At 46.0% G+C, this 12,669-nt stretch overlaps 1 protein-coding gene across 1 annotated transcript in view; it reads right to left on the reverse strand.

The window, feature by feature from the left end:
* Positions 1-61: 61 nt before the first annotated feature.
* fmnl2a (formin-like 2a) overlaps positions 62-12,669 on the reverse strand; it is a 66,882-nt gene continuing 54,274 nt past the window's right edge. Inside the window, 18 exon segments of the mRNA XM_049012731.1 lie at positions 62-2,075; positions 4,087-4,201; positions 4,979-5,102; positions 5,733-5,831; positions 5,957-6,058; positions 6,192-6,355; positions 6,765-6,894; positions 6,980-7,060; positions 7,154-7,222; positions 7,348-7,582; positions 8,524-8,723; positions 8,910-9,034; positions 10,074-10,150; positions 10,152-10,269; positions 10,600-10,912; positions 11,116-11,217; positions 11,612-11,761; positions 12,337-12,447. Of these exon segments, the coding sequence (XP_048868688.1) occupies positions 4,110-4,201; positions 4,979-5,102; positions 5,733-5,831; positions 5,957-6,058; positions 6,192-6,355; positions 6,765-6,894; positions 6,980-7,060; positions 7,154-7,222; positions 7,348-7,582; positions 8,524-8,723; positions 8,910-9,034; positions 10,074-10,150; positions 10,152-10,269; positions 10,600-10,912; positions 11,116-11,217; positions 11,612-11,761; positions 12,337-12,447 (2,292 nt within the window). The 3' untranslated portion in view covers positions 62-2,075; positions 4,087-4,109.

A 12,669-nucleotide genomic window follows, 5' to 3' on the forward strand; every position in this document is an offset into this window, starting at 1 on the left:
CATGCTGCCCTTAAGTATGACCCTTAACCCCAACTGCTCCAGTGAAATGAGTAGAGTGACATAGTAGTGTAAATAGTTTATTTGATCATAGCCATTGGGAAAGAGGTAACTCAAGAGTTACATTATTAAAAAGCACATTGCAAATAAGCATGTATTGTCTAAAATACTTTTTTTGGGAAAACCATGCCAGTAACTGTCCAGTCTTGAGAAAATGTATTGGTTAAAAGAAAAGGAACGAGCATGACATATGAATGGATAGTTCCAGGTCAACAGACCAGTCAGTCAATATCAGTGGTCTAGTACAGGGGTATTAAACTCGATTCCAGTCGGCTTAGGGTGGTTCTCAAACCCCTCTAGGCCATTACACATTCATATTTTACCACCAGTACTCAGCAACTGAGTAGGTAAGTAATGAAACAGAGAAGTTTGGAAACTACTGTAGAAAGAAAAAATAATCACACCTGCATTGTACGATAAAACACTGGTTTAAATTCAGGACTTGTGGTGCTGAATGTTTACATGGGCAGTACAAGCAGCACAGAAACGGCCCCCTGGAACAGACTTCAACACACCTCCACCCTCATTATTAAAGCTGGGTTTGGATTTATAAGGTAATTAAATATGCAAATGGGGGAGGGGTTATAAGTTAAAAAAAAAATCAAATTGTAAAGTTCAGGGTGCAGAAACTTTTCTTTAAACAATATGTACAATATTATCCTTACGCTAATGGTGGATTATGTAAAAAATAAAACAAAACTTCGGATTTGTAGCAAAATATCTGTACATTTAGAAAAGCTTTTTTTTTTTCCTTTTTAGGTTTTGGTAACTACACAATTTAAAAAAAAAAAAAAAACTGGTACTCACGTCAAGTGGATCACATGAGCAAGACGAAACGAAATCGGCCTCTGTGATTAAATACTATACAGTAAACTTACAATAAGGACAGGAGTCGACACCAATGTCTAGATTCATTAGCCAGAAGCAGTTGTGAGAGAAGGAACAGAAAATGAAATTGGATTCCAGTTTTTCCATTCAGACAACCTATTCAAGGAGCTTTCAATGGAACCCCCTTTAAAGCCTTTACACTTTGGAAGAAACACAAACAGTAACTGCCAAGGGGTCTGTGAGTCCCCCCCCCCCCCCCCTTCCCTAACGATACCCCCATTCCATTGTGCTACCTCAGTCCGTTGCATTGATGACATTCAAGTCACAGTCCAGCAGGATGATCTAGCAATGAAAGGGTCACCAAGATTTGGTCCTCTAACCACGGTAACACTGACGAATGAGATTATTAATACCTTAGAGGCATATTTACAAATCATGTTAATCCTTTTCCTCGGCAGTCCTACATATTTCAGCAGTGTCCTCCCGCCTCAGTACTGCCATCTTAACCTTATGAAACCATGTGGTCACAAATGGCCACTTCTTCATTAACTGTTGTGATTTAGCTGGCGCTATATGCCTCCCCAAGGAAAAAAAAATTAAAACATCCCCTTTAAAAAGTCATTAGTGGAAAACGTTGTAAAAATCTTTAAAAAGCACCGGTACGGCATGTTAGAAACCTCCAAAGCTAAAGGCTGGAATGTGTTCGAGATACTACGCAACTTCATAGTAACTGACGCCTTCGGTAAAATCCTCTGAGGAACCGCGTTCCTCGCTTTCAACAGACGACCCCCCTCCCCTCCTCGTTACCTACATTTCTGATTTAGAAATGAGGGAGAACAGAAGCGATTTGGGACCTTTGTTAAAGCAAGGTTGGGTCATATTGCTTCGAAGTAAACTAATTAGAATTTAGTTTAGGCACTTGACTCGTCTCAGGTTTCCAAGGAAATTTCTCCACCACAAATGCTCTCTTTACACCTTCTCCAGTCCAAAAGCTGTCCTTTTGTAGCGAGAGCTCAGCACCCCCTCCTCCCCCCTCCCCTAACATCCCATAATCCTCTCATCACATGCGCTCATCCTTCATCACATGGCCACTTCAGCGCTGTTCGCCGGCCGCAGGTTCTGATCATCGAAGCGTCTCCGGACGCTTCTCCTCACCGCGTCGGCTCGCCTGTATGGCTGATTTCGAAGATCTGGAGGGAGGGAGAGTGATGAAGGGAGGAGCTGTCAGTTATCGCAATACGCCCAGAGAAAGCCCATTGGCTGGTTCTGTTGGTAGCCAATCAGACAAAGCAGCTTGAGTGATTGACACAAATTTAGCTCGCTGACTGGGAGGATGAGTGATAGGGAACAAAAAACAGCTAATGATTTATAGCTATTCCTTATCAAGATATGTCCGGTCAAGGAATGACGGAATAATGGAATAATGTTCGTTGCAAGAACAATTTAATCCTCACAGAATGAGAACGGTGTCACTTTATTAGACTTTATCAGGTTATGAAGGCAGGCAGACCTTTGTCCTCCTCATAGCCTGATGCTGAATTTGCAATTTAAACAGCAACCCAGAGGGCTAGGTCACAGAAAAGTCAAACAAATCGTAACATTTTCCTTACAGCGAACACTGTTCTGCTCTTCCCTGGCAGGGACAGACTTTACAGGGAATAACGGTAAAATTGTTATCAATGGACAGCTCAGCGTACAATAGATAGTAAGGAAGTGTGTGTGTAAATATCGGAAGAGGTGCTTGCCAGGTCTGGGTCCCATCCACCACCACAGAGGTGCTACTGGAGGTCCTTACCCTCGAGTGGACATTGGGAAATTTAGTAATATTATTCTTCTTTAGGGCTGAATGAAGAGAAGACAAAATCAAAGTTAAATAGAAGCGGACGAGTGACGAGACTGGCTACAGCAGAGGGTGTGAGCTGGCCTGCGCTATGGGTTAGCCATGGAAGCCAAGCGGCTGTGGGGGTGGGGGTGAGGGGGGGCTAAGGGCTGTTACTAGTATGGGGGGGGGGGGGGGCAGAATGCATTTCTGTGTCATGATACTCAGGCTGCTTTGGCAAAAGGTCTCCCAGATTCAAAATAAACATTACATTAAGCAGTTGGGGAAAACTTAACATAGAAACACTATCACATAAAATCATATACACATTGCCAAAAAAAAACATTTAGCTGCAGTCAAAACATGCAATTAGCCAGATACATGCGACGTGGTAGTTCACAGGTGATCTATATATAAAATTTTATATTTTTATATATATATTTCTTTTTGACTGTTGACTGATTTTAATAAGATTCTTTTAGTTGAAAGACACATCATGTATCTGGCTTTGTTTATTAGGGGGTGAGTGACATGAGGGAGGAGTCAGGGGAACGGTCCACCACCAGGAGGCGGAGGGAAAAGGCAGGGGAGAGGGCCAAGGGGACCGCAAGAGCGGAGAGGCGGCATGATGCAAGACCCCGGAAAACAGGTAACACTGAACACCGAGGAACAACGTCAACACACAAGCAAAGGTGTGATGCTAGAGATCAGAGCCGATTCATAGTACAATAAAACACTATGCTATGATCCTATAACACAGCTTATATTAGCAATGGCGAGCTTCTTATTCAAAATCAATACAGTTTTTAAGTGGATGTGTATTAGCATAGTATTCCCGCTATTTAAAAACAAGGGGGTGGTACAATTCCCCCTCACAAAATGACCAAGCAAAATTTGAGATGCGCTGCTATTTGTCGAACACCAGAGGGCGTGTAGCATACAGTAAATTGCCAATAGGCGTATTAACTGTCACAGTAACCAGTCTGTATCTCTGATCTTCAATCGTCATTTCACCCCCCCCCCATGTGATGGTTTGCTCCGGTTTGTGAAAGGTCAGTGTGTCTTGGGGAATCATAGGTGATGGATCCTCATGCGGGGGGGTGTGAGAGGTACAGAACAGAAGAGATGCCACCAATGCCTGAAAGTTGCTGCCCCCTTCCCCTTCATGCTGGAGGGGTGGGGGGGGGGGGGGATGAATGGTGGGGTGAGAGAGACACTCCACGACACACCCAGAGGACACCGCATGCATGTGCACGCACTCCACTTGGGCCTGTGCAGACACACCCATGGAAAGTGAGGGAGAGGCGGACGGATGTAGGAATTTATCTTTGTTATTATTATTTTTTGTTTTTTTTATTAAAATAAAAAAAAAAAACTGCAACCTTGATGAGAGAGTGTTTAGGGTTTAGTAATGGGACTCCTCAGTTTGCGGGGGCTCGCAGAAGAATCGAGAGCCCCGCTTGGCGGTTCGGGCCGTAAAGGGCACCGTCTTCAGCACTGCATTGAGACAACAGCCAGACAGGACAAGACAGTGAGAAGCAGACTTCTAAGGGACCAGACACCAGCACACACCCTACAGCAACTGCACTCTACAGCTGAGCAGTGACAGCTGGCTAGCCGGCTAGCACTGCCCCTACCACTGAGCACACCTAAACACAAGACTGCTCTTCGTCCGTCCGTGTTTAGAAGTGTAATTAATTGGCCCCGATTACATTTTGTTTTTGCATAATTATGTCATGGGATCAGCAACAATTGCCTTCACAAAAATTGCTACCCAAAACATAAGTCTGCTCTAAGTCTACTTAATAAGGCCACAAATCATCCCACAGTGAAGGATGAGTTTGTTTTTCGAAACAGCTCTACATGCTCTACTCTCTAGCGCTCGCTCTACAAAAAGCCCAGTCCTAATGGAATCACTACTGTTAGTGCAAAAAAAAAAAAAAAACAAACCAAGTCAGCAAATCTCGCACAGACAAACAATTAGGTTAGGTGCCGTATCAATGAGCATATTACCATTTTTAAAAAAATCAGATTTTCAGTAACCACTGAGGGGTAAACTTGTTAGTTTTAAAGTAACCTGCATTTAATTGAGAATTAACAGATAAAGCACAATGTCAAACGACATGCACACAGCCTCTGTAGCCTTAAGTTCAAGCGTTAACTGGGAGCAGGAAATATCTCTGGAAGGAAGACATTCTAACTCACTGATTGGCCGACTGTCAAGGCAGTGGGCGGGACTTCAGGCGGAGCCAGCGCAGAACGGCCCTCCCTTACCTGTGATTATGTCCTCGATGGCCCCATCCTTCCCCTCATACACGTGCCGACTGTCTTTCACCTGCTTCTTCCTCAGCTCTGCAATTAACTCTTGCTGCTGCCTCTTGTTTTTATGGGAAGGAGACTGGGGAATGGGCGGAGATGTGGTGGATTTTATAATGAAAACACACGTGACAGCACTCATGTTTCTCTGACATCTTTTCAGACAAAGTAGTCATGAATTCCCGTACTCATACCTGTCAGCACTGCATCCCATTAATATTGGACAACAGACTTTTTCCTGGTTGCAAATCAAGCAATCCAAGTGTTCGGAATTGCAGTAAGGTACAGTCTTGGGACTGATGTAACCTCACAGTGATATAGAAGTGATCACCCTGCACCACCATACCTCATAGTATCAGATTGACTGGACTGGTTTAACGCAGTGTTCCTCAACCCAGTCCTTGGAGACTGCCAGACAGTCAAAATCTTTGCTCCAAATCCCAACACACCTGTACCAGGCATTCCATGTTCTTGATTGGCTGATAATGCTGGGAGGGAGCAAAAATGTGGACTGTCTGGGGGTCCCCAAGTACTAGGTTGAGAAACACTGATTTGACGGACACTTCTGGTTCCCCTTCATACATCCACAAGATCAGCACACCTGCCCTCGGGAAGGTGGGACCACCAGCAGCAAAAGTCAACATTTTCGAATCTTCATTTAGTTATTGAGCCAAATAGGGCTGGGAATCCCCAGTGTTGGGCAGAATCCCACCTTCTGGTCCTCCTGCTCCATCATGGCCTCCTGTTCCATCAGCTTCTCCATCATCATCTGCTCTTGCCTCTTTCTCTGTTCATTGTCTTCCTCTGCTTGCTGTGTAAAATAAGATCAGAACGACCCGCAGAAGATCAGCCTCTGTAACCCTGTGGATCTGGAGGCTTTCAGCTTTTCGGTATGTCTCATACCACCCCCCCACCCCCCCCCCCACTCTCAATTACCTTGTAGGCTTTGACGAAGCGTACAAACACGGGGAAAAACACAGATGGGGGCGTCGTTTTGGAATTCTCCCCAAAGAACTTCACTACGTCATCAAAAGCATCCTTCAAAAAGAAGATTCATTGCTATGAACATACACTATGTCTATGGTGCTCTTTGAATTGCTACAATAACCAAATACCTCTTTATTCTCATGTAATTAACCTGAGAGGAACCTCACGCCAAGAGCAGCCTGACCTGCGAGATCTTGGCGTCGTCCTGCAGCTTTTTCAGTTTGCCCTCGTTGTGTGCGATGAAGTCCTTCAGCAGCGTGTTATGGCCGTGCATGCCATACTCCCTCCGGGTCAGCTCCATACCCCTCTGCAGCTCCTTCACGTCCAACAGCACGTTCTCCAGAGACACTGTGGCATTGGGAGATGAGGGGAACTGACATCACCTTCACACAGGGACCCCCGTGATGTGACACAACACACCGACGCAAGACCAAAGGAGAAAAGAGTAATCTTCTCCATTGTCTCCTTTTCAGACTTAACCTCCAACTGTACTAAGGATTTCCACATTTATAAACACAATTTGCCTAATCAGGGAGTATTATGCAATCCCCTTGAAAGGGGTCAAGGGTAACTTTCAGTTAGATTTGTTGGTTTTGGCTTTTTCCAGATTTTCAATTCCCATCCAGAGAAGCAAATAAAGAAAAACGAAAACAACCTTGGGGAAACATCACTGTAAAAATGTACTGCAATAAATAGACCATTTGATTCAAACTCAATATTATTCTTGTCGAAGGAAGAGACAAGGAGGCATACAAACCGGCAGCGGCCTTCTCCACGTAGTGGATCTCGTTGTAGAAGAGGGACACAGATTTGTACTTCTCCCTCACTACGTTGGCAATGTAGTGCAACAGTGTCTGTTTCCGGTCTGTCGACTTGGTATCCAGCAGCTAAGGCAAACCGAGGGATATTTACATCAGAGAGATAGTTATGTGACATTACAGCACGGAAAAAGGTTACGAATCGTGTTTGTACCAAGTCAAGACTCTGCAGCTTGAAGCCGTACACCGCCCCCCTCTTTCCACTGTTCATGTAGTTCCCGAGGGCCAAAATAATCTGTTGAAGAATGTTGTTAAGTAAACGCACATGTAAGCTCACATGACCACAAAAAAAGGCTAAAAAGCGGTTAACAGCAGGGTTAAAACTTGCCTCGAGAATTTTCTTCAGCTTCTGGGATGATTTTATCGATACCGATGCAGCGATAATGGCATGAAGTTGCTTTGAAACAAACAAACAAGAGTTTAATTCAACAGGTGAGTAGTAGAAGCCATGATGTATGTTCTCCACCAGAGGGCGAGAGGAGGAGTCTCAGTTGGTGGTGGAGGTTGGTGGCTGCGCCTCACCGGCGTGAGCATCTGCACGCTCTCGCCAAAGTTGCCCATGAAGGCCATGATGGTCATCTTCTGCATGAGCCGCTCGATCTTGCTGAAGAGCATCATGAAGCGGTCCTCCTCCGCCAGGCTCTCCAGCGGCTTGCGCTCGCGCTCGTACTGCCGCAGAACCTTCACCTCCTTCTCCGTGGGCATAAAGCGCATCAGGCACTCCACAAAGTCCACGGGCAGCGTGCGCAGGTCAAACCTGTGGGGAGAGGGGGTCCAGGCTTACTCTGGGCTGATGGGGAGCTGGCAGCTAACCCTAATACAAAAGGTAAGAGGGGTTGGAGAACCCAAACCCAAACATTACTGGGTTAGTAGAACCCAAACCCAAAAAGGCAAGAGGTTTGTACCCTTACTTTTGTATTCCTGAACAAAAATTTCAACCAAATATTTGGTGGATAATTGCTGCATGGTTGTTGTTAGTACTTTACTTGTGGGAGGGGTTTTCCATAGAACAGAAAAAAATTAAGAACAATAATTCACCTTTTCATGGTAAGTTCAGCATTTTCTCATCTAGCTGCAATATCTTACAGAAGTCAAGAAGTTCCATTCTCTATCCGTCCAACCATTTTCAAACATACAGAGTCATGGGAAATTAGAGGCGCAAGTCGGCAAACTATGTGTCTTTGAACGGCAACAGGAAATCTGCACATGGGAATTACATGTAAATTCCACACACACACACACACACACACACACACACACACACACACACACACACACACACACAGAGAGGGGCTGAGATTCAAACTACCAACCTACAGGGGGGCGCAGCAACAGCGACCCAATGAGTCATGGTGCCACCCCATTCTGATGTAAATAAATGTAATGTTTCAATACATCAGTCTCCTAAGCAACCAAGAGCAATGACACACTAAACTGTTTGTGGGATCAGTAACAAAAAAAAAAGAGGAAGGAAGTGGATTTTTTTTGCTGGAATATTTATAAACTGAGGCTCACCGTAGCCCTGTCCAGGATAAGCGGTTCGAAGATGGATGGATGGATCATTTACCAGCGATAGAGCTGTCAGCGACGCTTACGCTATTGTGCTCTGATTTACACGAAAGCTGTATCACCTAACGTCAAAGCGGCCCGCCTGGCGTGATAAGATTCAAGGTCTCCGGCGAAGCTAACGTGACTCACATCTGAATGGCCTTGCAGATCTCCTCCGGCGTCTTGCCCGCCTTCCTCAGTGTGATGGCCAGATTCTTGGCCCGGTTGGCGTCCAGCAGCGTCACCTTGTTCGGGCCCTTCGGAGCCACCTGCTTGCTTGTTGTTATGTCGATGGCGGGACCCTGGGCTCTCGTCTTGAACATTTCCTCGAACTCGTCCACGTTCAGGTCCTGGGAAGTGTCGCGGGCCGAGATGCACAGTGCATCGAGAGAAGAGGTTCAAAGGGTTAGATCTTCCAGCAGCAGAACAGCATCATCCTGGAAATTGCAGAACTCAAGAGGCCTGTAGTCACAGACAGTCACTAGCCACTCTCTGTAATAAAGTGTGTGGGCTTGGGCAGGCAAAGCAATTATTACCTCAAGGATCCTCTCGTCGTCAATCTCGTTGAAGACCGTGCCGTTGATCTGGTTCGGCTTCAGTGCCACCCAGTTAAACACCGGCATGCGAAACTTGGTCTTTATGGGCTTCTTAATCTTCACAGCTGCAGGGGAGGGCAGAGGAGGGTTATTACCACCAAAGCCTTCAGACGCAACACAGGTTTGCGCTGCCTGAGGCGACAGCGATGTTCACTCGAGCTTTGACATGCTTTTTCTGTTTGTTTTTTAGATGCCAGGTAGCCGTCCTAGCGAGCTAAGCTCGACTCCCCAGCCTCCAGACCGTTACGTGTTTAGGGGCTTTGTCCAAAAACTAGTTTTAACAAGCAACAACGTACTACACCAAATTGCACAGTCAGCGGTATTTACGCAAAACACGGCTCACAACAGGATGCAGGAAATTGGTATTTTCAGTTGTCCATTAGTAAAAAAACATTTTAAGTCTTCTTTCCTCCCCATTATTGTGTTATCATTACAGAAATCAAGCAACTGGCAAAATCTTAAACTGATGTAACCATGGGAACAGACAGGGGGGAAAAAAAACGTTCTGGAGTGTTTAATTTGGAGCTTTTGGTTTAAAAGTAACCACTGAATCATAGGGGCCAGACTTCCTATAGTGGGTGCAGAGTCATGCTTGGTTTACCCAAGGAAAACATGAATCAAACACACTAGGGGTCTTGCGCAACCCCATTTCTTAACTGAAAATACCATTCGCTTATGGATGAAGAGGTGAAGGATATCAAACGTAACCTACAGAACAGTTTGATGGGTCCCTCTTAGTCGGCAGAAAAAAAATAGAGAGGAAGAAATAAGAGCAAGGAAGCATAGAAAATGATATTTATACAGAAAGTTCTGTTAGTGTGTTAGTATTACATAACATTATGTTTAAAGTCTGTTATCTAGGGTTCGTCCCTACGACAATAATTGGCTCAAAATCTAAAGACAAAGTTAAAAATCAACCAACAATGGCCTGATAGGGGACTCGAGGCTGTGGGCATCAGCAGATTAGCCAAGCCTATGTTTGTACAATCACAATACTACACTTAGCTTGGGTGTTATCGTAAGATTGAGGGGGTGAGAAGATCGGCAGTCACATGACCCAGGCGCATGTCACATGACCCAGGCCCATGTCACAGGCCGCCATACCTGCCAGGCCGGAGTTGAAGATAACTGTTGGTGAACCGCAACCTGGAAGAGGCGGAGCCACAGGTGGAGGAGGTGGCGGGTAACGGCTCTGCAGTGTTGCCAGGGGGAGGTGGGGGTGGAGGAGGGGGAGGTGGCGGGGGTGGAGGAGGGGGAGGAGGAGGGGGCGGAGCAGGGGCCACTGAGGGGCCATTTGGCACTGTGGGAGAAAAGGGAAAGGGGCAGAAAATGAAAGGAGGGGCTGCGATGATTGTCCCTCCCTCGGAGATACGACCTGCCTCTGGTTATGTCATGGTTCGTGTGACAGCCCTACAGCGGACCGTGTTCTTTGACTTCTGGACCACCACCAGACCTGCTGGAATTAAACCCTTAGAGGCTTCCAGTGTGATGTGGTCCTGGTGTTGGTTCCAGCATAAATATAGAACCATAACTGGGCAATTATGTGGGAGTGAGTCAATGCATATCCACGAGTGTGAACGAAATAAACACATTTGTCATAAGCAGTAGTCTGAAGCGGGTTCCCACGTACCGATCCCTGTCATGAGGGGCACTGGCGGAGGCGAAGGTGAAAGCCCCCCCATTCCCAAGGCCGCCTCATCGCAGGGGGGCAGGGGACCGGCTGGGAACCCTCCCTGGGTGGCCTCCCCGCCAGGCAGCGCCTGAGCCAGCGAGGGCGTGATGGAGATGTCGCCGTCACCCTTCTTCTGGATCTTGATGGTGCCCTGTTTCTCCAGCTCGTGGATCTTCTTCTCCAGGTTACACTGCCTCTGGATGGCCTCGTCCTTCTCCTTCACCATCTGGCGCAGCGTGTGCACCTGGCTGTTGGCGTCTTTGTACACTTCCTGTGCGGGAGCGAAGCCGGGCTGAGCACATCGGCATCTAAGGTCCCGCCTGGCAAGGTCACTTCCCAGGACACAGACGTCGCTGCTCACCAATCCCAACGAAATCACACTCGAGTCTATGTCAGACACATGACTGATATACGGCTCCAGATCCCCTCCCAGTCAACGGCCCCCAGACCCGCTGTTTATCTGCGGAGACATACCCGCACTGAATCCAGCTCCCGGTTCTTCAGCATCAACTGCTTCTCCAGCTCCACGATCTTGGCCATCGCCTCATTCTCCATGTCTTGCAGCTTCTCCGTCATCTACAACGAAGCCACGTGCCCAGGGGGGCGCAGAGATGACCACAGTCGCATTTCTAGAATATTCTGCAGGCATCATCTACTAGACAGAACACGCAACCGTGACAAGATTTTCAAAGCATTAAAATACAGCAAGTATGACACTTAAGTCAAGTCCAAGAAGCTACCCACAAGAATACCTGTAAAAGTGGCACTTAACTGGATATCTAACTGAAGTAGGTTAAGTTAATGGGCTAAACCAAATTTTACAGTTTATTAAATGTCAGAATATTAAATGAATTTTCCAATTGCTGATATTATATTGTCATGGAATGAAAGTGTAAGATGTATGGTGGATTCTGCCATTTCGTTTCATTGTTATTGAATCCCAATAGTTAAAATGAAATCGTTGACTAACATGAGAGATGTTCTCCTCCAGCTCCTCCACACGCTCCAGGGCAGCGTTCTTGGTCTCTGCGTCCTCCAGGAGGGCACCCACATCAAAGACGTTGTCCAGGTACGCCTGGATTTGCACCTGCAGCTTGTCGCTCTCCGTGTGCTTCAGTTTCTGAGCAGGCAGGGGAGCGAGAGGTGAAGGTTCAGGACTGTCACCAGGTTAGAGAAGAATGCCGTAACTTAGTCATAACACCCAGGTGTAGTAGTTTAAGATTAAGTACAAAGCCAGATTTGTGGAACATACTGTTTGACCAGTAGTTGTTCTTTGTCTACCTCTTTGCATACTTTAAAAAACAAACCAACTAATTTTAATTCCAATATTGGTTTGCTGAATGTATTTATACAGTAGCGTAAAACTGTATAAAAGGATTCTATTCTCTTAGCTTTCACAGCACAAAAAAATTAAATTATTCCAAATTTCTTAGGATTAAATTACATGAAATATATATGTGTGTGCGTTTGTGTGCATGTGTGTGTGTGTGTGTGTGTGTGTGTGTATATTATTGAACTATTTCGGAATAAATTACTTTGGGATTCCCACACCAGGAAACAAGATTCCAGGCTTTACATTGGCCAGGGCATGTTGCTTTCATTATACATGTCCTCGAAATTCCATTCTAAACATGGGAAAGGTTAGCTTCCAAGATCATGCAGTGGAAATGCCCCAAATCTCGGCCCTGTACTCACGTCCAGGTACTCGTCCAAACACAGCTTGGTGAAGTCGAACTGAAGATGCACCCTGAAGTTCATGTCTTCTACAGAGTGGACCACGATGTTGATGAACTGCATGCAGGCCACCTGGGAAGCAGGGGAGGGAGATCGGGGTCTTCAGAACCAAGCCTGTTTAAGGCATTGGCAAGGAGGATTTAACTCCTGTCCAGCAGACTTGAAGAAAAAGGTTCAAATGAAGGAACCTCTTTTAAAGCTAATGCTTCCTTAATCAGAGATACAAGGAGGACAGGCTGCGAAATTCCCAGCATGTAAAACCCCTTTTGGCAAGTAACTGATAAGGACTGATCT

Source organism: Brienomyrus brachyistius, chromosome 1 (assembly GCF_023856365.1).
Source record: "Brienomyrus brachyistius isolate T26 chromosome 1, BBRACH_0.4, whole genome shotgun sequence".
NCBI classification, from domain to species: Eukaryota; Metazoa; Chordata; class Actinopteri; order Osteoglossiformes; family Mormyridae; genus Brienomyrus; species Brienomyrus brachyistius.